At 44.7% G+C, this 27,975-nt stretch overlaps 1 protein-coding gene across 1 annotated transcript; it reads right to left on the bottom strand.

The window, feature by feature from the left end:
• Window positions 1-716: 716 nt before the first annotated feature.
• eps15l1a (epidermal growth factor receptor pathway substrate 15-like 1a) lies at window positions 717-27,975 on the bottom strand. The gene is made up of 24 exons (XM_039001002.1): window positions 27,939-27,975; window positions 26,801-26,842; window positions 26,530-26,619; window positions 25,929-25,976; window positions 25,711-25,806; window positions 25,397-25,462; window positions 25,026-25,211; window positions 24,568-24,813; window positions 24,231-24,388; window positions 23,966-24,143; window positions 22,955-23,017; window positions 21,987-22,075; window positions 20,429-20,501; window positions 20,049-20,210; window positions 19,672-19,869; window positions 17,670-17,834; window positions 16,047-16,152; window positions 14,563-14,619; window positions 13,630-13,787; window positions 12,957-13,029; window positions 11,434-11,594; window positions 10,972-11,065; window positions 5,267-5,475; window positions 717-921 (listed from the first exon to the last, which is right to left on the bottom strand). Exons 1-24 carry the CDS (start codon window positions 27,963-27,965, stop codon window positions 775-777), a joined length of 2,892 nt encoding a protein of 963 aa, XP_038856930.1. The 5' UTR covers window positions 27,966-27,975; the 3' UTR covers window positions 717-774.

Genomic DNA, 27,975 nt, shown 5'->3' with positions numbered 1-27,975 from the left:
ATGTGTCTGTATCTCTATGTGTGTGTTTATCTATATGTGTCTGTATCTCTATGTGTGTGTTTATCTATATGTGTCTGTATCTCTATGTGTGTGTTTATCTATATGTGTCTGTATCTCTATGTGTGTGTTTGTCTATATGTGTCTGTATCTCTATGTGTGTGTTTGTCTATATGTGTCTGTATCTCTATGTGTGTGTTTATCTATGTGTCTGTATCTCTATGTGTGTGTTTATCTATATGTGTCTGTATCTCTATGTGTGTGTTTGTCTATATGTGTCTGTATCTCTATGTGTGTGTTTGTCTATATGTGTCTGTATCTCTATGTGTGTGTTTATCTATATGTGTGTGTTTGTCTATATGTGTCTGTATCTCTATGTGCGTGGGCATCCCACTGGGCACAGAATTCAGTTCAACGTCTAGTTTTGATTTACATTTCTTTGAGTTGTCAACTAACGTGAACTCAACATGAAATCAACAAAAAAAATCCCCATGTCATTGGATTAAGGTTAAAAGTTGGTTGAAAAAAATACTAAATACCCTTACGTTACTGACTTTTTACAAATCCAATGAGTTTTCAACGTTAATTCAATGTCATCACATGTATTTATTTTTTGTTGAAATGATGTGGAAACAACGTTGATTCAACCAGTTTTTGTGCAATGGGATGTGTGTGTGTGTGTGTGTGTGTGTGTGTGTGTGTGTGTGTGTGTGTGTGTGTGTGTGTGTGTGTGTGTGTGTGTGTGTGTGTGTGTGTGTGTGTCCAGTCCAGTCCAGGTCACCCGTGAGACATCTCGGCCTTGCTGAGAGCGATGGCCAGCTCTAAGTCCTCTTGCTCCTGCTGCCGGAGTCTCTTCAGCCGCTCCCGCTCCGCTCGCTCACTCTCTCGCTTCGCCCACTCCAGTTGCTGAGCCTCATTTCCAAACTACAGAGAGAAGAGGAGAGGCATTTAACATACAAATGATTCATCCCTCACACCATATAGAAAACACATACATTAGAAGGTGTTTTGACAGATTATTGCATTTTAGTGAACCTTACACTGTATATAAAGGGTAAACTTCCATGTTTGCCTGGCTACAGTAAGAGGATATACATGACTGTAGTTTTCATAGTCACCATCTACTCTGCTCTGGATTATAACTATACAACGTATAAAACGTATACACTTCAGCACACACACAAAATATACACACTACTACACACACACTAATTGACCTATCCCTATCCTTACTTTAATATTCAATTCAAGTGTGTTCTGCTGTTGGAGGAAAGGTGCTTCTTATTGTGAAACCTAAGTGGTTGTGCTCAGAGCCTACAGTACGAGACCAAAACACAAAACAAGCCACTATTCAATTTGACCGCATGTTCAAACATTCTTACCTTAACCTTTTCTGGTCCTGCGAGAGAAAAATGAATGATAAAACACCAAAGAAATAATTCACCAATCGCACATCACCATCCATTTTACACCGAGCACACTTCGAAACACCACAAGATACAACTAACTATGACAAAGCAACATGGAGGAATTTTCAGTTTGGTCCCAAGTGAAAATGAACAAGCAACTAAAAGCATATTTGAGATAACATGCAAAAAGTGACATGCAGGGAGAAAATGGAAAGGAAGAAAGTTACATTTTCCTAATCTGTTAAAGTGATAGTATGAGATCTAGCCTTTGTAAGGATCACAGCAAAGTAGAGCTAGGAACTCTCCCATGCATACCAAAACACACATGTCAGGAGACACTGCTTTACCAACCTTAGATCTGATTCAGATGTCAGACTCAAATGAGCGCCTTCAATTCTGACTGAATAAATATGGAACAGAATCCATTGAGGCGTTTAATAGATACATTACATTTTTTTTCAAATTATTCAGCATTCAATTCAGGGGCCAAGTTAATATATGATTATATATTATTATTATATTATTATATGATATGGTATTTTTCTAGATAATATATTTTTTGTGGAACACCATGCCTCTTTTGTTTCAATAAAATCCAGGCAGCTGATTCTGTTCAAATTGTTTTGGTTACTTTGGGAGTAATTTGGCACAAGTCAGAGATGGTAAAGCAGGATCTATGCTACCAATGTCATGCAGCAGACCAACACTAACCAGACTGAGCAAACTAAGCCTCAAGAAAAGACAAACTGATACTGCATCTACACACTAGTAGGACACACATCACTGATACACACCATAGACATGCTGGGTAAGAACTCAGGACTGAGAGCTGAGTAGTGATACTGCTGCTTCCCATGTCAACAGATCCCACAGCCAGACCAGTGACCTGGAGCTGTCAGTCACTAAACCACACCGGATTGGCTTCCCTCTTAGGCCTAGCCTGGCATAGGGCACACACTGACTCACTGACTTACTGACTGACTTACTGACTGAATGACTTAATAAGGGACTGAGATACAGGAGGAAAGGTGCTTCTTATTGTGAAACCTAAGTGGTTGTGCTCAGAGTCTACAGTACGAGACTGACTGACTGACTGACTGGCTGACTGGGTGACTGATTAACTGACTGCTGATGATTGGAGCTGAGATGGTAAGGGTCAATATTCAAATATGAGTATGCTGGATTATGGCTTCACTGAGTACATTTACATGCACACTAATCATTTTAGATTAAACTGATTATGGTAGTAGGCCGAGTATGGTAATAGTCATGTAAACACTTTACTCTGCTTATCTTAATTGGCGTAAAGTCAAAAAACAAAGTAAGCATACGCCGATTATAACACCTGGTGTTCTGAGCAATCTGTTGAATCGTCGCTCCGGCTGTATATTTTATCTGCCAGCACCGGTAGTGCAAGCCTCTCGCTTATCTGCTAGTGAGTTCAAAAAACTGAACGTATGCATCTTAGAAACACACTACGTGGCCAAATGTATGTGGACACCACTTCAAATGAGTGGATTTGGCTATTTCAGCCACACTCGTTGTTGACAGGTGTATAAAATCTAGCAGACAGCCATGCAATCTCCATAGACAAACATTGTCAGTAGAATGGCCTTACTGTAGAGCTCAGTGACTTTCAATGTGACAAGTCAGTTTGTCAAATGTCTGCCCTGCTAGAGCTGCCCCGGTCAACTGTAAGTGCTGTTATTGTGAAGCGGAAATGTTAGGAGCAAAAACAGCTCAGCCGCGAAGTGGTAGGCCAAACACAAGCTCACAAAACAGGACTGCTGAGTGCTGAAATGCGTAAAAATAATCTGTCCTCGGTTGCAACACTCTCTACCGAGTTCAAAACATTCTCTGGAAGCAACGTCAGCACAAGAACTCTTAGTCAGGAGCTTAATGAAATGGTTTTCGATGGCCAAGCAGCCGCACACAAGCCTAAGATCATAATGCGCAATGCCAAGCTTCGGCTGGAGTGGAGTAAAGTTCCACGCCATTGGACTCTGGAGCAGTGGATACGCGTGCTCTGGAGTGATGAATCCCGCTTCACCATCTGGAATTCCGAAGGACGAATCTGGGTTTGGCGGATGCCAGGAGAAAGCTACCTGCCCCAATGCATAGTGCCAACTGTAAAGTTTGATGGAGGAAGTTCAGGCTCCTTAGTTCCAGTGAAGGGTATACTATTACATTCTAGACGATTCTGTGCTTCCAACTTTGTGGCAACAGTTTGAGGAAGGCCCTTTCCTGTTTCAGCATGACAATGCACCCGTGCAGAAAGCAAGGTCCATACAGAAATGGTGTGGAAGAACTTGACTGGCCTGTACAGAGCCCTGACCTCAACCCCATCAAACACCTTTGGGATGAATTGGAATGCCAACTGCGAGCCAGGACTGATCGCCCAAAATCAGTGTCCGACCTCACTAATGCTCTTGTGGCTGAATAGAAGAAAGTCCCCGCAGCAATGTTCCAACATCTAGTGGAAAACCTTCCCAGAAGAGTGGAGGCTGTTATAGCAGCAAAGGGGGGACCAACTCCATGTTATTGCCCATGATTTTAGAATGAGATGTTTGACGAGCCGGTGTCCACATACTTCTGTCCATGTAGTGTCGTTTTCACATACAAACTTTATATGTCCAAACTCAGAATCAAATAGGCTTTGCAAAAATAACATGGTCACTGTGGTAGAACATTTATTGTGATTGCCAATTATCTGTATTTATTTAAGTCCCATCAGGTAGCCTGATTTCAGATGTGTCCATGGAAACAGGATTATTAGGGAAATCATTCTTCTTGCAAAGCATGCAAACGTTTTAAACAAAGTATTATATTAATATGACTATCCACAATAATGGTATTATTGTGTAAATGTAACTGTACTCACAGACAGCCCAGACCGTAGCACCACACTGGCTGGATTATTCAACACTGATTTTAAAGTAACCACTGGCTGGTTGAATAATAATTCACACTGCCAGAATCCACTTATTGGACTGCCAGAGAGGCTTGCCAGAGATATAATACTTTCCAATTGCGCTTGTTTTAGCCCTCAAACTCAACTCTGGACCTCAAAGCCAGTTCAACTGCGTTTTTTTTCATTGTTCCCCTCTAACCAGGGTGTAATGAATTATCAGGTAGAACAGAAAACCAGCAGGCTCCGGACCTCATAGGACAAGAGTTGAATACCCCTGCGCTATAGCATGCTAACTAGCAGCAAACAAAATATATTTGTATTTGTTTAAATGTTCCGATCGCAGCATACACATCAAACCACAAAAATGGCTGACACCCTTGCCTGCACGAGTACTGGGGATCACTCTGCAATGCAGCTTCTGTGCTTTACTGCACAACATCAAATGCATTGTAGGTGGTGTGCAACCAACTACAATGCATGTGTTGAGAGAAATCCCCCCCAGAATCAGAACACAGTATAGACAAGTGAGAGTCTTCTTCAACAGGAAACAGCTAGTGTCATCATCTTAGATATGAGGTAGGGTTGGAACGCACACTCAGATGATCAGTGATCATGAACAGTAGTTATTGCTATGGATTATGCCATAGGTCTGAACAGTTAGCCTGTTACATGGTGGTTAATATGCCATGGGTCTGATTGGACAGATGCCTGGCTCTGGTCTTTGTGTGGAGTGATGTGGTAGGTTATTCACAAACAGAGACGTCTGCACAGTGAAGGGAGGCCAGGATGAGATGCAGCAGAAAGGTCTAGATAGACAGGCTGAGCCTTGTCGTCTGCTCTGCTCTAGATCCTTCAGTTAAACGTTGTGGGAGCTAGAAGTAGCGAGGTAGTGGCTAGGTATATAAAGACTGGTCTGGACAGAGAGAGAGTATCACTGAGCTCAACTTACAGAACTGAAGTCTGCAAAACCCAAGGAAGAGTCTTTAGAGGCTTTACTTGAGGCAGAAGGAGCAAAAGGGTCTTTGCCACTAAAGGGGTCTCCGACCACCTTTTTACTCTGAAATGGGTCGATGGCGTCACTGCCGAATGGCTGGAAGGGGTCGCAGGGCTTGGCCAAGTCGCCCGCTCCTCCAGGCAAGTTGACAGGGCTGCTTTTACCTGAAGACATTGAGACAGTAAGGACACAGTCATTTCCCCAACAGATATGGTGTACTCCCATTTGAACTATAAATGTTACACTGATGTCTCAAAGATTAAATATGTGGTTACGGGGACAACTTGAGGTATTCAGTGATATTTTGATAACTTTTACCACAGAAATGTGAAGTTTTTCCTTATCACTGTCTGCACCAAAACCACACGCAGCTCAACTTAAACAAAATAGAAAGAGCAGACAAACAATGCCCCCCACCATCGCATACACACAAAATTGTAATGAAACAATATGCCAGCATGGTATGAATTAAACACATTAAATTAGATGGGCCATATAGTATATTGCATAAACTCAGTATCAAAATACACGGCGAGAGAAATTTCCTCTTTTATGCTGGGTTTTATGGCGAGCAGATGGGTAGAGTTTCTGCCCACATAACCAACAGAGGATTCAGTTCACAAGTTCATCAGATCGCTCCTCGGTGGGTGATGCCATGCCAAGGCCCTAGGGACGGCAGTGTTTTCTGACTACACTTTTAAAAAAACATTTCAAAAGGGTTATTTGGCTGTCCCCAACGGAGAACCATTTTTGGTTCCAAGTAGAACCCCTTTGGGTTCCATGTAGAACCCTCTGTGGAAAGGGTTTTATATGGAACCCAAAAGGGTTCTACCTGGAACTGTCACGCTCGTCCTCCTCCTCGTCTGAGGATGAGCAAGGATCGGACCAATATGCAGCGTGGTATGTATCCATTGTATATTTATTTGTGAAAGACGAACACGAAGAACACTTGACAAAATACAAAATAACAAAACGACGTGAACAGACCTGTACTTGAGAACATAAAACAAGAACGCACGAACAGGAAGGAACACACTAACGAACGAACGAAACAGTCCCGTGTGGCACAAACACTGACACAGGAACAATCACCCACAAACAGTGAGAACAGCCTACCTTAATATGGTTCTCAATCAGAGGAAACGTAAAACACCTGCCCCTGATTGAGAACCATATCAGGCTAGTTGACAACCCAACATAGAAACACATAACATAGAATGCCCACCCAGCTCACGTCCTGACCAACTAAACAAGACTAAACAAAGGAAATAAGGTCAGGAACGTGACAGTACCCCCCCCCCCAAGGTGCGGACTCCGGCCGCAAAACCTGACCTATAGGGGAGGGTCTGGGTGGGCATCTGTCCACGGTGGCGGCTCTGGCTCTGGACGTGGTCCCCACCCCACCATAGTTAATCCCCGCTTCCGTGGCCTCCTCCTAATGGCTACCCTCCCTATTAACCCCACCGGATTAAGGGGCAGCACCGGACCGAGGGGCAGCACCGGACCGAGGGGCAGCACCGGACTGAGGGGGAATTCCGGCATCGCCGGCGTGACAGGCCGCTCTGGCAGATCCTGGCTGACTGACGGCTCTGGCAGATCCTGGCTGGCGGACGGCTCTGGCAGATCCTGGCTGGCGGGCGGCTCTGGCAGATCCTGGCTGGCGGGCGGCTCTGGCAGCTCCTGGCTGGCGGGCGGCTCTGGCAGCTCTTGTCTGGCGGGCGGCTCTGGCAGCTCCTGTCTGGCGGGCGGCTCTGGCAGCTCCTGTCTGGCGGGCGGCTCTGGCAGCTCCTGTCTGGCGGGCGGCTCTGGCAGCTCCTGTCTGGCGGGCGGCTCTGGCAGCTCCTGACTGATGGACGGCTCTAGCGGCTCCTGACTGACGGACGGCTCTAGCGGCTCCTGACTGACGGACGGCTCTGAAGGCTCCTGACTGACGGACGGCTCTGAAGGCTCCTGACAGACGGGCGGCTTTGAAGGCTCAGGACAGACGGGCGGCTTTGAAGGCTCAGGACAGACGGGCAGCTCAGACGGCGCTGGACAGATGGACAGCTCAGACGGCGCTGGACAGACGGACAGCTTAGACGGCGTTGGGCAGGCGGGCAGTGCAGGCGGTGCTGGGCAGACGGGCAGTACAGGCGGTGCTGGGCAGACGGACAGTGCAGGCGACGCTGGGCAGACGGGCACACCTGTAGGGAGGAGACGGAGAGACAGCCTGGTGCGTGGGGCTGCCACAGGACCCACCAGGCTGGAGAGACCTACAGGAGGCTTGGTGTTAAGAGGAGGCACCTGAAGGACCGGGCTGTGGGGTAGCACTGGAGCTATGGTGCGCAGCCTTGGCACCACTCCCCCAGGCTGGAATACTACTCCAGCCCGGACCCTCCAGAGTGCAGGCACAGGTAGAACCGGGCTGTGGGTGAGCACTGGAGATCTAGTGCCTACTACGCGCACCTCTCCCTTAGGCTCCACTCCCACATTTGCCCGGTACGAGCGGAGCGTAGGCATAGGACGCACTGCACCCACCCAGCGCCCCGGAGACACAGCACGCAGAGCCGGCGCAGAATACCCTGGACCGAAACTGCGTACCGGAGACCAGACGCGCTGAGCAGGCACAATACGCCCTGGCTGGATGCCCACACTCACATGACACTTTCGGGGGGCTGCCCTATAGCGCACCGGGCTATGGGCACGCACTGGCGACACCGTGCGCTTAACCGCATAACACGGTGCCTGACCAGTAACGCGCTGCTTATGATAAGCACGAGGAGTGAGCTCAGGTCTGCTACCTGGCTTAGCCACACTCCTCTTTAGCCCCCCCCCCCCCCCAATAAAAAATCTGGGGCTGCCTCTCGTACCTGTCGCGCTGCCGTGCTGCCTCCTCATATCGCCGCCGCTCAGCTTTCGCTCCCTCCAGCTCAACTTTGGGGCGGCGATATTCCCCAGCCTGTGCCCAGGGTCCTTCTCCGTTTAAAATCTCCTCCCATGTCCAGGAGTCCTGAGATTTCTGCCACTGCTGCTGGTGCTGCTGCCCATTACCACGCTGCTTGGTCCATGGTTGGTGGGTGATTCTGTCACGATCGTCTTGAGGTGAAAGAGAGGACCAAGGCGCAGCGTGATATAGATACATCTTCTATTTATTTGAGAAGATGAAACGAACACTAATACAAACTAAACAAAAACAACCGTGACGCTACAAACGAAAGTGCAGACACAAGCTACTAACGTCAAACATAGACACAGGAACAATCACCCACAAACAAACAGTGAGAACAGCCTACCTTAATATGGTTCTCAATCAGAGGAAACGTAAAACACCTGCCCCTGATTGAGAACCATATCAGGCTAGTTGACAACCCAACATAGAAACACATAACATAGAATGCCCACCCAGCTCACGTCCTGACCAACTAAACAAGACTAAACAAAGGAAATAAGGTCAGGAACGTGACAGGAACCAATAAGGGTTCTCCTTTGGGGACAGCCAAATAACCCTTAGGTTCTAGATAGCAGGTTTTTTCTAAAAGTTTAGGGACCAGAATTATTCCTGGTAATGTCAGGAAAAACTCCTGGCCTTATTTATGCCAACGTATTGTATCCTCATACCTTTATTTCCACATATAAATATATAAATCATTTCACAAAGAACTGAAACTACTCTAAAATAGGCTCATGTTAACATGGTAGTGATGTTTCTCTGTAGGCCAACCTCAGCTGGCACAGTCAGTGGGCCGTGGGAACATAGCGCTGGTTGTTGTTGCTTCTGAAGGTGTTGACCACATTTCCAATCGAACTGTTATTTATACCCGGCTTGTCAAGGTTAGCAGTTCATAGCCCCACTGAACAGCCAGGCAATCAGTTTCTCTTTCGGGAAATGGAACATAGTCTTTACCACATACCATCAGCTCCACCCTGTTCCAAAATACCAGCACATCATTAGTGCTACATATCAATGTAATGCACAAGGCACACCTCAGAACCCCACAAACAAAGGTTCTGACATGATTCTCATAACATAAATCACATGTCCTATTCATGACCGACTGACTGTATCTCGTAAAAATCTAAAGTATTGCTATGTAATGACTTCAGAAACCACCTAGAAACATTAAGATATCGGCATCAAACTATCCCACTATGCTAGTGACCTTTCACTTATCTATTGTATGTTGCAAATTCTTCTCTACCCATATCATTTAGTTTCCATGGTTCTATAAAACCAGGTGTGAAAGATGTTTATTGGCCAGGGCACAGAGTGTGACCCGAGTCGGGCAAGAGGTCGCCAAAAAGCCACACTGCTCACTCGAGTGTGCACACACACGTGCCTGCACACACACACACACACGCACACGCACACAGAGTGGAAAGAGAGGAAGTGGGGAAGGGTGGGGTTGAGAACATTGTTGTTCTTACTCATCATCTCCTGTGAGACCTGATGCTCCATGTTCTCCCTGCAGCTTGGCATCAAATAATAATGTCAAGTAAAGATTCTAAAGATAGGGGATGTTTAGCTACAATTCATTTCTTTATTTTAATTTAATTTCATGCATGTAATTCAGCACATAAACCACTCACATGCATCTAAGTTGCAACTACTTTGTAATAATGTATACCTAGGCTACACTGCAATTACATTGCATATTGAATACATGGTTTTACCATGAGGTGGGACCACTTTAATAATAGTAAGTGGTGAAATCCTGAATACCCTGGTCCATTCAACTTCCTTTGGGAGGCTTAAATGGTGATATAACACTTTTACAAACTAACGTTCTGGCTAAAAATGCATATTAGGCCTAGCTACATTGCTACTAAGTTGAGCAGAGCTACTGCATAGTCAACTGGACTCATCTCCTAGCAAAACTGATCAGTTTATTCGATCTTCAAAAGGAGAATGAGATGATCAACTCTTCTTATCTGTTCTCATGAAGAGCCTTTCATGTTTTTTAAGCTGCATTGACCATCACTGTTTGATCTGTGACTACTGACTAGCATACTCTACTCTACTCATGCGGAGGTAAGAGAGGAGGCGACACCAGCTGAGTGTTACCTACAGGCACAGATGTCAATTCAACGTCTATTCCACGTTGGTTCAACGTAATTTTGTTGAAATGACATGGAAACAACGTTGATTCAACCAGCGTGTGCCTAGTGGGTATTCAGGGCCCTTACAACTCCTTCTAGTCAACTAGGCTCTAACAGTCAGAAGATATGTGATGAGCCACGCCATTCATCCTCACAAGCTTCTTCTGAGTATGTCACTAGAAGATCCAAGCAAAAGAGGGCAACACTTGCAATGAGATGAGAAAGACCATTAAGGGGAAATGGCCAAGGGATACTAAACCAGCACAATTCTATAACACAGAACCAAGATCAAATTGACCTATATTGCAAAATGTACTGTTAATCAAGGTACAAAGTGTTAAGTAGTATTATTCATAGTGAAACCTAGAAGGTAGGCACTACCCATCCTTGGTTAACGCATTACCCGTCCTTGGTTAACCCACAACCTCACCCTCCTCTAGTTTTTTTCCCTTCTTTCCCTCTCTCTGTTTCTCATTCTCTATCTGCCCCTTCGTCTCTCTCTCTCCTACACCTCCACTCCATCTCTATTCTCCCACGTATTTCCTCCCTCTATTTCTAAATGTTTCCCCTCGGGCCTCACTCACCACTGGGAGGTTTGGGTCTGGGGGGAACACTCATCTTGGGCGGCAGAGCTGGGCCGTCCTGATTCCTACTGAAGGGGTCCTCCACAAACCCCGACTGAAAGGAGAGAGAGAGAGAAGAGAAGAGGAGAGAGAGAGAGAGAGAGAGAGAGAGAGAGAGAGAGAGAGAGAGAGAGAGAGAGAGAGAGAGAGAGAGAGAGAGAGAGAGAGAGAGAGAGGGAGAGAGGGAGGGAGAGAGAGAGGGAGAGAGGGAGAAAGGGAGAGAATATATGAGTATTCAGATGCCAAAGCTGAAGCTAATAGCAGTAACTTCACAACTGTCCATAAGTTCCAAATCATATCAAGACTGATGTGCAGTGAAGGTGTTAAATCAGGAAGTTAGAAAAAATACCTCTGGATAGGAATTGTGCAGTCTAATGATTAAATAAATAAAATGTAAAAGTTCATAGTCTTTAGTAGAAATACCTGCTGGTATTCTGGGAAACCTCCTCTTCCTTCCATTGGGTCTCTGATCTTTGACATTTGGCTGAAGTCTGCAAACCCACTGTTACTGATACTGCCAAATGAGCTGTTACTGCCTCCAAAAGCAGTGCTGCTTCCAAAGGGGTCCAGAGTACCAAAGAGATCTGAGCAAATATCAACATGAGATGTTCAAGAAACGTTAGTCCAGGGTTTAGGTTACACAGCACAAATACACAAATATTCAAAGTATTCGAAAGGGTGCTCTATGAAACATAATCAAAATGGGAACCCTGGCACTCTCCCAGAAGCTTGGCTGGTGGTTAAAACCCACACATTCAGACAAACAAAAAAGTGTATTGGGTCCGCACTCAAAAAAACGTTGCATAAAGCTAACTTCATTATTAGATTTTTTAAAACAAGACTGATATGAGTTGTGCTTCCAGTGTCATTGCTCAAAGGTTGGCACACTGTTGCATCTATGTTTCACTGTTTCACCCCTGACTGTGTAGAAACCCTGTGTAGTTTCAGTCAAGAGTGACAAAATGAGCTGGCGAAAAGATTTGAATATAAAGTATCCAACGTGACACCTTTTCACTTGGCTCATAAGTTCAATAGGCAAACTAACATGAAAACCTGATCCTACAAATATCCAACTGCCACAGCCTGTCCTGTGTTCTAGCACGGCGATGTTATTGCAGTACTGCATGGTGTAATGTGTTTATATGGACTACAGCAATTTCCTAGGGAAAATAAAAAGAGGACTTTCTTGCGCAACGCTAGAGAAGTGAAGGGGTTGATTGAGAATGGGACCTACAAACTTGCACAGTTACAGATGGCCCTGTCCAAGGTCTCTCTAGGGCTATTTCAGATGCCACGAGCCATCCTCTGGGCCTAAGCCACAATGCATCTCTTGTTTTCACAGGGACTGTTTCAAGTGGTTCATGTGCTGCTAAGAATGGGAACCATAGGAAAATATCACATCAAACAAGAACCTCAACTGTTTCCCTCTTAAAACCATTAGGGTCAACATTTTACCCATCTTATCCATACAAATTCTATTTGAGGTAATGTGTTATTTTACACTGATATTTGTTAACCACCAGCACCCAAACACAGACTGAGACCTACCCTGTGTTCAAAAACTTGAAGGGGAAAAAAAGGGTTTGAGGGTTTAAACGGATGTCAAAGATGGGAACTATTTTCAGTGCTTCTCGTCACCTGCTCTGCGGGTTAAGACAGCTCACAACGCCAAAGGCCTATAGGCTTATACACAGACAACAGTAGGCTGGGCCAAAAAGGTGTGGGTGCTCTTGTGCAACTCACCGGAAAATGAATCACCTTTATTCACCAAGTACATTTGCAAGTAAAGAAATGTGACTTTCCACATCACTAGTATATATCTCTCTATCTCTATATACAGAAAGCAGACTTATACATGACAGAGAAAGAGATGGAGAGAGGTAGTCAAAAAACGACTTGGGGTGAGGAGAAATAGGAGAATAGGAGAAAGAGATTTGAGCATGTACCTGGTCCTGGCCCTCTGGTGGGTTTTGGGCTAATGGATAAGAAAGGGTCTGCGCTGCTTGTAAAATGACTTGTCTGCAAGAACAAGCAGAAAGAAACAGTTACATACATACACTGAGTATACCAAACATTAGGAACATTAGGAAGCTATGATCCCTTATCTATTTTATTTTGTTAAATCCACTTCAATCATTGTAGCTGAAGGGGAGGAGACAGGTTAAAGAATGATTTTTAAGCCTTGAGACAACTAAGACATGGATTGTGTATGTGCGCCTTTCAGAGGTTGAATGGGCAAGACTAAATATGTAAGTGCCTTTGAACGGGGTATGGTAGTAGGTGCCACCGGTTTATGTCAAGAACTGCAACGCTGCTGGGTTTTTCACGCTCAACAGTTTCCCGTGTGTATCAACAATGGTCCAACACACAAAGGACATCCAGCCAACTTGGCACATCTGTGGGAAGCATTGGAGTCAACATGGGCCAGCATCCCTGTTGAATGCTTTCGACACTTTGTAGAGTCCATGCCCCGACTAGTTGAGGCTGTTCTAAGGGGAAAAGGGGGGGTGCAACTCAATATTAGGAAAGTGTTCTTAATGTTTTGTACACTCAGTCTATACACCCATGTATAAAATATACTCAGTGTGGTTAGAAGGTGCCATGATGGCTTCCCTGTACCTTGGTGGGGAGGGTGGCACTTTTACTGAAAGGGTCGGTGGTGCTGAAGGGGTCTGCCTTGATGGTGGTCTTCTTGAAGAAGTCTTCTGACGAGGCCTTGAAGGGGTCCGTCTCTTTGAAGGGGTCCCCCCCAAAGGGGTCTGGGTGGAGAGAGAGATCTAGGAGAGCAGACTGTGGATCAGACATGACCTTTCCTTCACACAGGCCAGTCTGACTGGTCTGTATACCTCACACAGCGACGCTATATGAATCAGGTGTACTGTGTAGTCTAAAGCATATAGTGGCTGAGATAATGTCTCATTTGGTTAACCTTTTCAATAAGACTCATTTAACCACGTTCAGGCACTATGTTCTATGCATATTGTTTAGATCAGTTCAAAATGATGTGTGTTCAACTCTCATTGACTTCACTATAGTCAACATTGAGAGCGTAGCCATTCTCTATTACGCAAGACAAACACAACAAGTGTCTACAGATATTTGGCAATCACCATTTAGATAACATTCAATATCCAGCAAATATTTTCTTTGGAATCTATCTTATAATTACAGTTAGGAGTAAATGAGGTGAGTGCTGCAATGAAAACATCAGCAGGTTTTTTTTGCCTCATCGTAAAGATAAGGGAACAGAAAGTCCACAATATTACAAAGAGAGAAGTGTGACGGTGAAAGCCTGTTTCACAGTTTCATAGTTTCATTAACATAACAAGAGGATGGCATTCTATATCCATCAAAGGAGGCTTCTGAGGGGAGGACGGCTCATAATAATGTCTGGAACGGAGCAAATGGAATGGTATCAAACACCTGGAAACCATGTGTTTTATGTATTTGATACCATTCCACCTCCCCAATTAAGGTGCCACCAAACTCCTGTGATGTCCATGTATAATTAAACTCACGTACGGCTCTTTCGTGTTGTGAATAAATATATACCTGCAGCGGCTGGTAGTGATGACTGCTTTGCAAAAGGGTCATTTTGGAAGGGGTCACCTATAGGAGAAGAATCAAGTGGGGGGGAATCAGAGGCTATGCCACAGAGGACAAAAGCTAAAACGCTGGAATTGGTCATCTAAACCCAGAGGAATCAAAAACAAATTATAGAGCACACTTAAGGCAAACAAAGGCAGAACTGCAAAAACAAAGTCTTAGACAAGCTGCAGAGGAGTCCACATTGCTTCTGGTGAAACTACCAATAATGTCAGGGAGAGGGAGGATGGGAGCACTGTGGAAACATTTGAGTGAGGAGGAGAGGGAACTCAAGCAGGACTGTCTGAGGAGACAAGAGGACAGAGGGATGAGGGGAGAGATGAGTCAGATGGAGAGGAGTGATCGCAGAGGTCATTGAAAGAGAAAGAGAGAGAGAGAGAGAGAAAAGAGACAAGAGAGAGGAAAAAGAGAGAGACAGAAAAGAGAGAGAGGGACAGGAAAGAGAGAGGAAAGAGAGAGGGAGAGGAAAGAGAGAGAGGAAAGAGAGAGGGAGAGGAAAGAGAGAGAGGAAATAGAGAGAGGGAGAGGAAAGAGAGAGAGGGAGAGGAGATGGAGGGAGGGAGTGGAAAGAAAGAGAGAGAGGAAAGAGAGAGAGGGAGAGGAAAGAGAGAGAGGGAGAAGAAAGAGAGCGAGGGAGAGAGGGAGAGGAAAGAGAGAGAGGAAATAGAGAGAGGGAGAGGAAAGAGAGAGAAGGAGAGGAGATGGAGGGAGGGAGTGGAAAGAAAGAGAGAGAGGAAAGAGAGAGAGGGAGAGGAAAGAGAGAGAGGGAGAAGAACGAGAGCGAGGGAGAGAGGGAGAGGAAAGAGAGAGAGGGAGAGGAAAGAGAGTGGAGATGTAGGGAGAAGAAAGAGAGAGAGGGAGAGAAAAAGAGAGAGGGGGAGAGGAATGAGAGAGAGGGAGAGGAAAGAGAGAGATGAGAGGAGATAGAGGGAGAGGTAAGAGAGAGAGGGAGAGGAGATAGAGGGAGAGGAAAAGGAGAGGGAGAGGAAAGAGAGAGTTGGAGAGGAGATGAAGGGAGAGGTAAGAGAGAGAGGGAGAGGGAAGAGAGAGAGGGAGAGGAAAGAGAGAGAGGGGAAAGAGAGAGAGGGGAAAGAGAGCGAGGGAGAGGAAAGAGCGAGATGGAGAGGAGATGGAGGGAGAGGTAAGAGAGGGAGGGAGAGGAAAGAGAGAGAGGGAGAGAAAAGAGAGAGAGAGAGAGGAGATGGAGGGAGAGGAAAGAGAGAAAGGAGAAAGAGAGAGAGGGAAGAAAGAGGGACAGGAAAGAGAGAGAAGGAGAGGAAAGAAAGAGGGACAGGAAAGAGAGAGAGAGGAGGAGGAAAGAGAGAGAGAGGGCGAGAAAAGAGAGAGAGAGGGAGAGGAAAGAGAGAGAGGGTGAGGAAAGAGAGAGGGACAGGAAAGAGAGAGAGGGAGAGGAAAGAGAGAATCAGCACCTTTGAACGGGTCTGTCTTGAAGGGGTCTTCGGAGTGAAAGGGGTCTGTGTGCATCTCCTGAGGGACGCTATTGAACCCAGATGTATTCACCTTGAACGGGTCCTCCTGAGAAGGGGAGAAAAATAGGGATTTTGATGTCTGTCTGTCTGTCTGTCTGTCTGTCTGTCTGTCTGTCTGTCTGTCTGTCTGTCTGTCTGTCTGTCTGTCTGTCTGTCTGTCTGTCTGTCTGTCTGTCTGTCTGTCTGTCTGTCTGTCTGTCTGTCTGTCTGTCTGTCTGGCTGGCTGGCTGGCTGGCTGGCTGGCTGGCTGGCTCTGGAGAGCTTCGGTTTATTTACACTTAAAATGCTGCCACCATCTTCAACCATTTTCCCCTCAGACAGGCATTAAGGAGAAAAACCAAGTCACATCGACTCCATTGTTTATTCAGTCGACCGCTAAGTCTCGCCAAGCTGCCAAACACGACGGCCATCAAATCAAATACTTCACATTTCAATAACGGCCCACTCAGGTTCAAGTGGAGGAATTTGAGTTCAACAACACTAACAGAGACCTCGGAGAGAGGAATGTGTGCCTTTAGAGAAGCCCCACTATGACTGCCTGGTTCCAGACCAGACCAGAGAGCCCCCTGAGCTTGAGTTTCACTTTAATAACACACAGGCAATTTTCATTCTCCTGCAATTTGTCCATTCGGTGTCTGCTGCGCCCCACTGCACTCAGCTGGTCCCAATGAAAAAGCCCCAGAGTCGGTAGGAAACACACGTCTATTAGGGCCCACATTCTTCAGGGTGTCGGGTTTCTCTAGAAAACCTGCCTTCACGGGCCAGATGATCCCTGGCTATGAAAACGCTTACTTGTTATGTTTCATTAGCAGGACTTCTCATTTCAATAAGAAGTCTGACCATGATCCATGTATTCACTCCACCATGACATTCAACGCTGCCCAGAATTAGGACCAAGAATAAGAGCTAAGTGTCCGAGCCCTTTCAAAATGCACAGGTAATAAAGCTTAAGATGGAATAACAGAGGTCTGACAGGTAAAATAACTGTGCGAGAGTATGTAAGGCAAGATAATTACATTATGCGGAAAGCAAATAAAATATAACCAAACTATGTGATTAATGTGGAGTCGCTCGTTTCAATGGAACATTTCTGATGCTAAATCATGGAAGTGATACCTCCTTTCTCTGCAGGTGAAGGTTTTGCATATTCCCATCATCGTCTCTTTAGCTGCAGCTTTCTGCAGCTGTTCAAAGTGGTGACAAGCAGATTAATTTCACACCCAGGCCAGCAGGTTTCAATGGCTCATCAAATTACCATGATCTGAAATGAACTACAACATTACACTAGGGCTGCAATCCATTGTTCAAGTCCAAATGTACCAGCTGTGTTCAGTAGAGTAGAATGAGAGCCTTTTGTAGCTTTAACCAGTTCTCCACTAGACACCAACCATTCAACCTCAATTTACCTCTCATAAATATTACTTCTACAGGATTGCAATGCACTTAGGTACTACAAAGGTTTACAAATAGAGCCAGATGACGTGGCCAGGAAAGAAACTCTGGGCCATAGTAATAAGGACTGAATTCAACCTCCTGTCCTTTTAAACAGTGTGGTGTCCTCACCATGGCGCCGAAGTCTCCGTTCTCACGGTCGGGGAATCCCTCGCTCATGTCAGCCAGGTTGGTCATGCTGCCTCTGTGGGTCCCATTCAAGGTGCTGTTGTACTGCTCAATGCTCTTATTCATCTCCTGCTGGCTGTCCTGGATCTGAGACAGCTTACTGCGAGCCTGGAGGAACAGCACAGCACATACACAGTAGGTTAATGTAGGGTTTCTTTCAACACAGAGAATGTCATGGTCGTTAGTGTAACAACACCGTCCTATGTGAATGCAGGATGCTGTGGTCCATGTGCAGGGCTGGCTCTAGACTTTTTGGGGTCCTAAGTGAGATTTGGTTGGGCCCCCCACACAATCTCGTAGGTAAAACATTTTAATGGCCCCCCTGTTGACCGTGGAGAAAACATTTAAAAGTTTTAAAGTTCATTTCCTGCAATTTTACACATTTTGCCATAAGGCAAAGAGAAAATGTTGCCCTTTTAAAGCAGGTTTTCTGAAATTCTACACATTTTACCATGACTTTTGCCATGGTAAAATGATATCTAAGTGAGAGTAGCTAAGAAAATCCATGGGGGCCACCTGGAGGTCAGGGCCCCTGGGCATGTGCCCTTTATGTCTGGTCGGTAATTCGGACATGATTACTACAAGTTTTGATAATTGGCTAGACTAATTTACCAATCATTTTTTTTCCCGTGTGTGACAATTGAGTGACTGTCATTGACTGACATAACAACAGGAAAACTGCTGATGCACAACCAAATTTCAAAACTTCACCTTGTGTATTCTACTATTCTAACTTGTGGCTGGGGGCCCTAAGAGACCACTTATGTCACTTATGCTTGGAGCCAGCCATGTCCAAGTGTTTGTACATAAGGTTGTGATTACTTTTTCCATTTTATTTCAATATGTCCTTGAGAGACTAAACCAAAAAGAGCCAACACAACAAAAAGAATCATAAAGTGGCTACAGCTGAGTACTGGTATTCCCCTTGACTCCTCACAGATGGTGGGCTGAGAATACAACATAAACTATGGTGGTGTAATCTCAATATAATTCAAATTTACTGAGAGAAGAGTGACGAATTTTGATATTAGAGACAATATGATTTGGTCCTGATGAGTATGAAAGTGCTGCCATTTGTTCATAATGAGAGTAGATGAGAACGGATCATCTTTCACTTATTTTCGATGCAATGGCAAGGACGTCCCCACCTATAAAAGACAACACAGCCATCTATGGCTCAGCATCCTTTCTCGGGTGATATGAGATCTGAGGTGTGGGCTGTGGCACGTGGAAGTCATGTCAGATATGATGATTCAGATGATGCAGAAAGCAGAGGTAAAACAGTTGGTTCTCTAACTGAAACTGCCACACCCAAACCTGGCAGAGGACTGAGAACCAGCTGATATCTCCAAATGAATTCAAGAGGGGTTGACAACGATGACATGCACTTTAAAATATAATAACGGAATATATTACATTTCTCTCTAAAACAACTTCCCTAGAACTTCACTGAAAATGAAGTACGCCTTAAATGTCCAGTCTGTGCTGAATATATTTCAGAGAAATGAGAGGATAGAACTCAAGGGGGAATGAACCAAGCCCAAATTGAATCTGGTTGTTTCCGCCATTCATGACACAGTCTCCCCCAGGTGGTCACATTAGAAAGTGTCTTGCAACATGTCCTCTCACATCGCAGACACATCAGCCTGGTTCACACCACAGGACAAATCAGAGCCAAGCCATGTTGAGCTGAATTGCCTGGTTATGCATCCACCATAGATAGCTGTGCTGAAACCATGCAAGGAAAGGATAGTGCGACAATGAAATATCAGAGCCAGCATGGTTCGGGTTAGCCCTATTGTGTGAATCAGGTACGGTTGTGGTCCTTGTCCTTAGCCCGATCCCCAACAGAACATCACTGTGTCTGGGACCGGTGCATATCTGACTGGGAACATTCCTGTTCCTTCTCCTCTCTCACTACCTGGCCCCAGTGGCTCTCTCTCACCTGGTTGATCTCGTCCTGAGTAGCTTTGAGGGACCTGATGATGGTCTCCAGCTGGAACTTGCCGGCAGTCAGGCTCTGTTCCATCTGGCTCTCCTCCAACTGCAGCCGGTTCAGGTCTGCTTTAGCCCGGCTCAGTTCCTCCTCCTGGCTCTGCAGGTCTGTCTCCTGGGAGTGGATCTGGTTCTGCAGAGATGAGATCTGGGGTAGAGAAAAAGATTGACAGCAACAGACAGAGGGGGAGAGAAAGTGGACAATGTAAGCTTTGTCCACCAATGCAAGGATGGAAGATCTGTCTACCAGATTGATACTGAAAAGTAGCTATGGATATGTTTCATATTGATTCCACGGCTACTACATGACCCCTCCATCCCTCGCACCATTTGGGACTCCTCGTTGCACTGGATCCTGACGTCGTTGAGCATGTCCTCCAGCTTGGCCTTCTGCTGGTCCATCTCCTCCAGCCGCTCCTGGGCATCCTGCTTCTGGGCCTCCAGCTCCTGCAGACTGCACGTCTCTCTGTCCAGGTCGTTCTGCATCTCCTGATGGACAGATGGGGGGGAAAGAAGAGGATATTGGTTTGGGGGAAGATCCATTTTATCATTGAAATAGGGTGTTTTTGGAAAAACTGTACATTCCTGATTCATCACAATTCTTCAATTTGGAGAACCACCATATCACATTTAAATATATATACTGTACATACTGTATGTGAAAACCCCTGAGTCCCCTTTTAATAAAAAATGGTATGCCTGCTCACCTGCACTTCTGAGGACTTGTGTCTGATGGCCTCCTCAGCATCTCTGATGTCCTGCTCCAGGGTGAATTTCTCCCTGAGAGAGACCAACACACACAACCATCAACCAACAGTGCCACAGGGTAGAACCAGACAGTCTCCCCCTCCACCTTCCTTCTCTCCTACTCTGCCCTCTCCTCCTCCTTCCTTCCTCCTCCTCCTCCCCCTCCTCCTTCCTTCCTCCTCCTCCTCCCCCTCTTTTACTTCCCTTCTCCCCCTCCTCCATCCTTCCTCTCCTCCTCCCTTCCCTCCTCCTCCTCCTTCTCCTCCTTCCTTCCCTCCTCCACTCCTCCCCCTCCTTTCCTTCCCTCCTCCTCCACACAAAACAACAAAAGAAAAAGGACAGACTGTGACAGCGAAGAGAGGGTTACCTGAGAGCATTCCAGTGTGTAAAAGCAAGATTGCTGACGCAGCATGAAGAGTATGTGGTGAAAACAAAACATTGATAAAATACACACAGTAAAGGAAGGTTGGAGGGGGTGAGAGGGGATGAGGTGGGATGAGCGGAGATGAGGTGGGATGAGGGAAGGACTCATCCACCAGCTGTGACCTGTCTTCTCCTTTGAAGTGTGCATTTTATGCCCTGAGTTCTAGTGTGTAGATAGCATAACGATATATTAAAACACAAAACAGTATACAGATGTAGAATCTTAATTTGAGACAGTTTGCTGCAACAGGAAAATAATCCTTTAGCAACAGGAAATTATTATTATAATTAATGGACTTATTATTTTATTTTTTATATTTGATAAACAATACAAAACATACACATACAAACGACAACATCATATAAACATCAACAACATCACACCTGCCCAGACCCACTAGCACACACCCCCATCTTCAGCGCCCGCATCACTTTCTACCACATGGCGTCAAACTGCTCCCCGTTGCCCACGCACTTTCCATTTTTAGATAATAAAGCAATTGACCTTTCCATTGCATTAATGACGTACGATTGCTTGATTTCCAGTTTTTAAGTATATGTTTTTTTAAGATGATAATGAATGGAATTTTGTAGGTGGTTCTGCAGAGGTTGATACATTTTCGTAAGGGACATTTCAAAGTGGAAATGTCAAACTTCAGAAGCCTTTACAAACCTCAAATAAACTACTAAGTTTAATATTTCTTGCATTGCAGGAAAGTTATCCTGCAACAGGGTGATCAAATTAAGATCCTACATCTGTAGTTGCTACTTTTATTGCGTTTAGGTTAAACTACTGCTGTAAAACCGCAATGTCTAACTAAATCAAGTCAGAGCTATGTTGAGTGATGATTGATGAAAAAGGAAATGAAGAGAGGATCTCATACAGGGTGACATAAGCTGGTTATGACATAACAAAGCAACAAAATATCTGAAAAACATCCCTAAAGACTTTGTGTGATAGTGTGTGTTTTCAAGGTACAGAATTCTGGATCATTGTCAGTGGCACAAATGTTGCGTGATGAGAAATAAATTACAATTTGAGATCACTTTGAAAGAAAATAACCCCTTTGATATCTCCACAGTGTTGTGAATTACCTCTGCAGCTGAGCAATCTCTTGACTGATGTCATCAAGCTCCTTGATTCCAGTGAACTCTGACCCTGACCCAACAGAACTGGAGCTGTCCTGTGGATGGACAGAAAGAGAAAAAGAAGAAGAGAAAGAGAAGAAGAGAAAGAGAAGAAGAAGAAGAGAAAGAGAAGAAGAGAAAGAGAAGAAGAGAAAGAGAAGAAGAGAAAGAAAGTTAGCCCTATTCTTAGATGACCTGAGAGCCAGAAAGCCACGACATCAAACCATCCAGATCAAACCAAAGGGTAGATAGAGAGATCACAGGGAAGGAAGCATCACAGAGGGACGGGCGACGGGACGAGTGCAACAACGTCTGAGGGGAGCCGGTCACCATCGCCATGGTTAGGAAACTTAGGAGATCAAGTCACACCACCGTTCACAGTCACTGAGTTCTCACAAATGCTTTTCATCATTGGGTTTCTGTCTCGTGAGCCATCGAAAGCATTTGTCGAGTTTTACCAGTTACCTACCCAGAACTTGAACATTATTTGCTGATACAGAGATATAACCCAGAAAGCGGCATTCAGCAGCGTTTAGGTTAGGGTAAAGAAGAAAAGAGTGTGCGGTAAGCTCCTGGTAGGGTCTAAGCACCAGACTAGAGCAGGATCGCAGCAGTCTACACACAGATCACAGCATTCTACACACACAAAGCACATCACAATTCCGAACCACGATTCCGAACCATTGCAATTCCGAACCATATAAATATAATTTCACACCAAATCAATCAATGAATAGTTATTGTCCATCAAGAGGAAACTCTCTCCACAGCTCAATAATGTAGTTACATAACACTCCCTGGCTGCCAAAACAAGTCTTTCTTATCAGAGGATCAAAGTCCCTCCCTCCACTCTTTTAAACCAAACACCTGGAAGCAAGGCCATGGAAAATGCTAACACATTTTCAAAAAGCAAAATATGGGAGGACGTCACTCACCCGCCTCATCTCAGACAGAGCAGCCATCTCAGAGCTCACAGGGGTCACATACCCAGACATACTCTGTGGATAGAGACAAGGGATGAAGACTTCCTACTGAACACAAGAATGATTCCTAGCCATGAGACACATTGACTGTCAATCCCAGAAATGAATACAGGATTAGATATTTTTTTAACTGTGTCTAAAAGTGTATAAACAGAAAGAAAGAAAGTTGCACACTCTATATATGCCCCCAACAATTTAATGGGTAAACCTAATAACCTTTTTCTCAAAGTGGAAATACAAGTACTTTAAGCATGTCTCTGCACCAAAATAGGTTGTTTTCAATAAAACGTCACAATAAGGTGTAGAGCAGTGGTCACCAACCGGTCGATTGTGACTGGTGGATCTCCAAGCCATTCCTAGTCGATCACCAAACATTTCTGTTAAAAACCCAATAATAAAGCCTGTTGGCGGTAGGTGCACTTGATTCAGCAGCCCTAGTTCCGGGAAGGCACAGTGTTCCCATTATGAACCATTTCATGTGTCTGAAGGTAGAACTCCGCCTACCTGGCAGGCCTAGTGAGCAAATCAAGTGCACCTATTTGTAATTGTATTTATTATGGATCCCCATTGGCAGCTACTCATCCTGGGGTCCAGCAAAATTAAGGCAGTTTATACAATTTGAAAAACATTTCAATACATTCATTGATGTTTACTGATCATGATAAGCAGGCAGGTACTTGCTGTATAACTCTGATGACAGAGCTAAATGTGTGCAATTGCTTTGCATGGAATAATCTGAAACTTGTAGTTCTGACTATGCTCAATAGGTGATTTATTTAAACCAAATAGTTATAACATTTATTTAACAATCCCTTGAAAACGGTACGTAGTTGTCAATGGTTTTAGCAAAGCTGGGGGTCTCCCAACAGCCAAATCTAATGTATTGTGACGCTTTATTGAAAACAACCTATAGAAAGCGTGTGTATGTGTGTGTGTGTGTGTGTGTGGTGCATGAATGCGTACATGGGAGGGAGTGGTACACACTGGAACGGGAGTGCCCCTCTCTGAAGGGGGGATCATGTCAGGGGTCAGGGCCTGAGGAGGGTCCATGCCTTTGCTGACTTTCTGCTGGATGAAGTGCATGGCCAGAGAAAACTGCTCCCGCGTCAGCTTCCCCATCTGCCTGGTGTCTGCCAGGGCCCTGGACACACAATAACAACAACATGAGTAATACAGTCAACTTCAGTCCAGTAATCAGTGGCATCAGTCATCAGTCAGTCTCTCCTACCATATATGTGCCAGTAGGTTCTGGGGCAGCCCTGAGTGCATGAAGATGTCCTTGACTTCCATTCCGCTGACAAAGCCATCCAGATCCAAGTCTGTCTTCAGGAAGATTTCATCAAAGCGTCCTCTGTCTGTCACCGGGACCACCCAGTTCACTGAGTGCTGGCATGGAGAAGAGATTACACGCATTATCACACACACATCTCACATGTTAAATGTTTTTGTGTGTATGTGTGTGTGTGTGTGTGTGTGTGTGTGTGTGTGTGTGTGTGTGTGTGTGTGTGTGTGTGTGTGTGTGTGTGTGTGTGTGTGTGTGTGTGTGCGTGTGCGTGTGTGTTTACCTGCGCAGATTTGAGTGTGTGTTTGGGGGAGAGGCTGCCGGCACTGTTGAGGGAGTTCATGCTGCCGTGGGAAGGGGTAGAGCGCAGGCTGTCCTTGGGGGGCGGGGGGCTGGCGGGCAGCACAGGCACGGTGCCAGGGAGGGAGCCAACCAGAGACTTCTTCCTCTTGTTAGGAGGGATGAGAGAGGAGGGGAGAACAGAGGGGACCGGCTCCTTCTCCAGGGCCCGATAGACCAGGTGCATGGCCTGGAGAACAGAGGGGAAAGAACAAAGATGACTGAAGTTATTACTAGTCATTACAAATGCTATTACAAGTAAGCCTTATTACCAATGTTATTAGACAGTTATTATGTTTTACTATTGTGTCAGTTATAATCTTATACACATGTGAAGGTGAGCTGTGAAATATTTGTTTATTCAGATCTAGTCATTCCACAATTTACTGGAGTACACCTTACCACAGCAAACTCATCTCCATCCAGATGTCCATCTTTATCAATGTCACTAAGATCCCAAACCTTTCCTAACACGTCCAGAGGTAGTTTTGAGTTGATTAGAACTGGTTTTACTTTGTCACCAGAGAGCAGTCCACTGACTGGTGCAAGACTTTCAAATATCCCATCGAATTTACCCTTTTCTTCGGGCTGGAATAGAAAATGAACAAAAATAACAATGAGCGATTGATAAACAAAGGTAAACTCATTGTTGATGATTCTCTGAATTCTGTTCAGTGTTTTGGATGATAAAATAAAAAAAGTCTAAGATACAAAACAAAAATATTTCTGTATCAACCAAACATATGGTCCTGGGGTGTTTCAACATGACTCACCCTCACAGCCCAGTGGGGTTCACTAGAGACCGATGATGTGCTGAGCGATGGGCTGCTAGTGTCCTTCTATAACAAAACAATTCAAAAAATAACTTCACATTCACGCTTACTTTACAATCTCCCGACCAAACATATAAACATATAGAGTTTGAGAAAATAAACGCATCATAAAACTATCATGAAACGTGTGTAGTTAGGAATGTACTAGTTAGAATTGTACTAGGTAGGATTGTACTAGTTAGGATTGTACTAGGTAGGATTATACTAGGTAGGATTTTACTTGTTAGGATTGTACTAGTTAGGATTGTACTCACAAATTTGGGGGGAGGGATAGTGAGGTTCAGACTAGTGAGGCTGACGTCTTGTCCGCTCTGTGCACAGGCCACCAACCGCAGAGCTACATAGAACCCCTATTAGACAAGACAAGACAACAGCATTGTTTATGGGAACCATACAAATTACAGCTCAATTGCCCTCAAGGGCCACAGAATCAAAGGCATCGCACAAAGAGAGGAAATTATTAGTTCTCTACCTGTTTGTCCAAGAACCCTTTCCCATCTGGGTCTGCCAAATCCCAGATCTGAGGGGAGACAAACACAAACAAGATGATTAACTAAGGAAACATCAATTAAAGCATCAATGTGCAACAATCATTATGGAATGTGTACAAAGTAAAGTAAATAACAATCAATGCACATAAAAGTCCCAGATAACCAGCTGAATGTGATGGTGAGATAGAATAGGCTAAGACTCAAAGCAGAGTATGACATAAACAGACCAAGGTAACAAGTAAAACAAAAGATGGATACAAACGGTACACCAAATATAGCTGAAACAAGTACACACTCTAAAGGTTCTGATAAATAGAAAGGAAAGACATTGATCCAATCAGACCAGGCAATGACGTAAGATGTGGTCATCTTTTCCAGTTATATTCCTCTGGGAGTACTGAAGCATGCCTGTGTGTAGGTGCTCGTATTACTCCTTAATGACAGTCTAATAAACATAACTTCCTGCTGGTTGCTTTCAGAACAGTGTATCCGTCTACAGTGTCCGAGACTGTTCCCTTGAGTCTGCCACTCTGCCCAAGCCTTCAGAGGCCCGCAGTGCTACACAGTACCAGTGCTACCCACCTTTCCCAAGGTGACATCAGGAAGGCCAGATTTCTTCAGGAACAACGCAGCTTCCGTGGGCCCTACTCTCCCCGTGTTTCCTGGGTCCACCTTGCAACAAGCACACAGCAAACCAAATTATTAAATGTTTCTATCCACACCTCCACTCTATACTGTTGAATGTGTTTAGTGTTGTCTTAATGCATCCATTGAACAATAAAGAAATTGAATTATCCCCAATCTATGTAGATAATATGACTATGTGATAACCAAACTTAAAAATGTATTTTACCTGTCTATAAAAGTTCTCGTACACAGGGTTCCCACTTGACAGCTGATTGGGGAAAGGTTTTTCAGATTACTATTTCAAATAGCTGCTGGAAACCATTATCTTACGTCAAATAGCGTGACACACCCCACCAAACTACTACTGACATCTGGACCCATCCTTTAAAAAGCCACTTAAGGGTCTATCATAAACAATAGCCAGAGAGGGATTTCCTGTCCCATGACATCAAATATGAATGTCCTCTAATAGGCCATAGCCAAGTTGTTGAGTACCTTTTGTGAGCTCTTTAAACTTAAAGCATTGTGTGAATTATAAGATGGCAAAAGGGGTTATAAATCCATGTTCTCCAATAACACTAAAAGCCTAACTTTGTCATGTTTTAATGGAATAACTAGAAGCATCATGTAGCCTAGCTAATGTGATTGACACAAAACTGGTCCTCTCTGCAATCTTACTTAAAATGCAAAGTAGCCAGCATCGACTTAAGCGCACAAGCTGGTCAGTCATCATTCATCACACCTAGTAGGTAGCTGCAGGCATTACGGTATCACTACTCACTTCATAGCTATCACAGTGTAGCAGTGTATTACTATGTATATAGTAATACACTGTTATTACAGTAAATGTTCGTGTTATTACAATGTTATAATAGTCTAATTGTGTAGCTTGCTAGCTAGCATTGTTTAGCTGGCAAGCTAGCTAAGCTTACCTAGCTAACTATATAGAGCTAGCCTTCTAGCTCGCTATAGCTAACTAACGTTGAAATGTGTTGGTATGTTTTGGTTGCATACCTCTTGCTCTTCTGTCTTGTATCTAAATCTAAATATTTATGAAACATATCTCAAAATATCTTTCCTCAAATGAGCATTAACGTTAGCTAGCTTGTTCATTTTTCAAGCAAGCTAACGGTAGCTAGCCCACTAGCCAGGCTAGCTAACTAGCTTTCTAACGGTACTCTCTTCAAGCTTACTGTCAAGGCCTTGTCCCATCCAGATAGCAAGCTAAATACCTTCGGTATTTGTCTTCTTTCTTATACAAATTGGATAAAGAGCACACCACTAAGAACTGCAGGTCATCAGCATGCACAACAGCTAGACTGAAAGTCCACTGCATAATATTGAATACATTCCAGTAACATTACCTGGGTGAGAGATGTGAGAGCTGCCATCTTCCCTGTT

The sequence above is a fragment of the Salvelinus namaycush genome, chromosome 9, assembly GCF_016432855.1.
Source record: "Salvelinus namaycush isolate Seneca chromosome 9, SaNama_1.0, whole genome shotgun sequence".
In the NCBI taxonomy this organism is placed as follows: Eukaryota; Metazoa; Chordata; class Actinopteri; order Salmoniformes; family Salmonidae; genus Salvelinus; species Salvelinus namaycush.
The sequence above is the reverse complement of the archived record's forward strand: the minus strand, read 5'-3'. Positions and strand labels throughout refer to the sequence as shown.

Bases quoted from the DNA above. Each gene is read 5' to 3' on its own strand.
- eps15l1a (XM_039001002.1), bottom strand. From the start codon at position 27,965: ATGGCAGCTCTCACATCTCTCACCCAG. The intron at 20,502-21,986 runs GTAATTCACAAC...GGTCTCTCTCAG, and splicing joins GAGATTGCTCAGCTGCAGAG to GGAGAAATTCACCCTGGAGC. The intron at 19,870-20,048 runs GTGCGAGGGATG...TCTCTACCCCAG, and splicing joins GCAACGAGGAGTCCCAAATG to ATCTCATCTCTGCAGAACCA.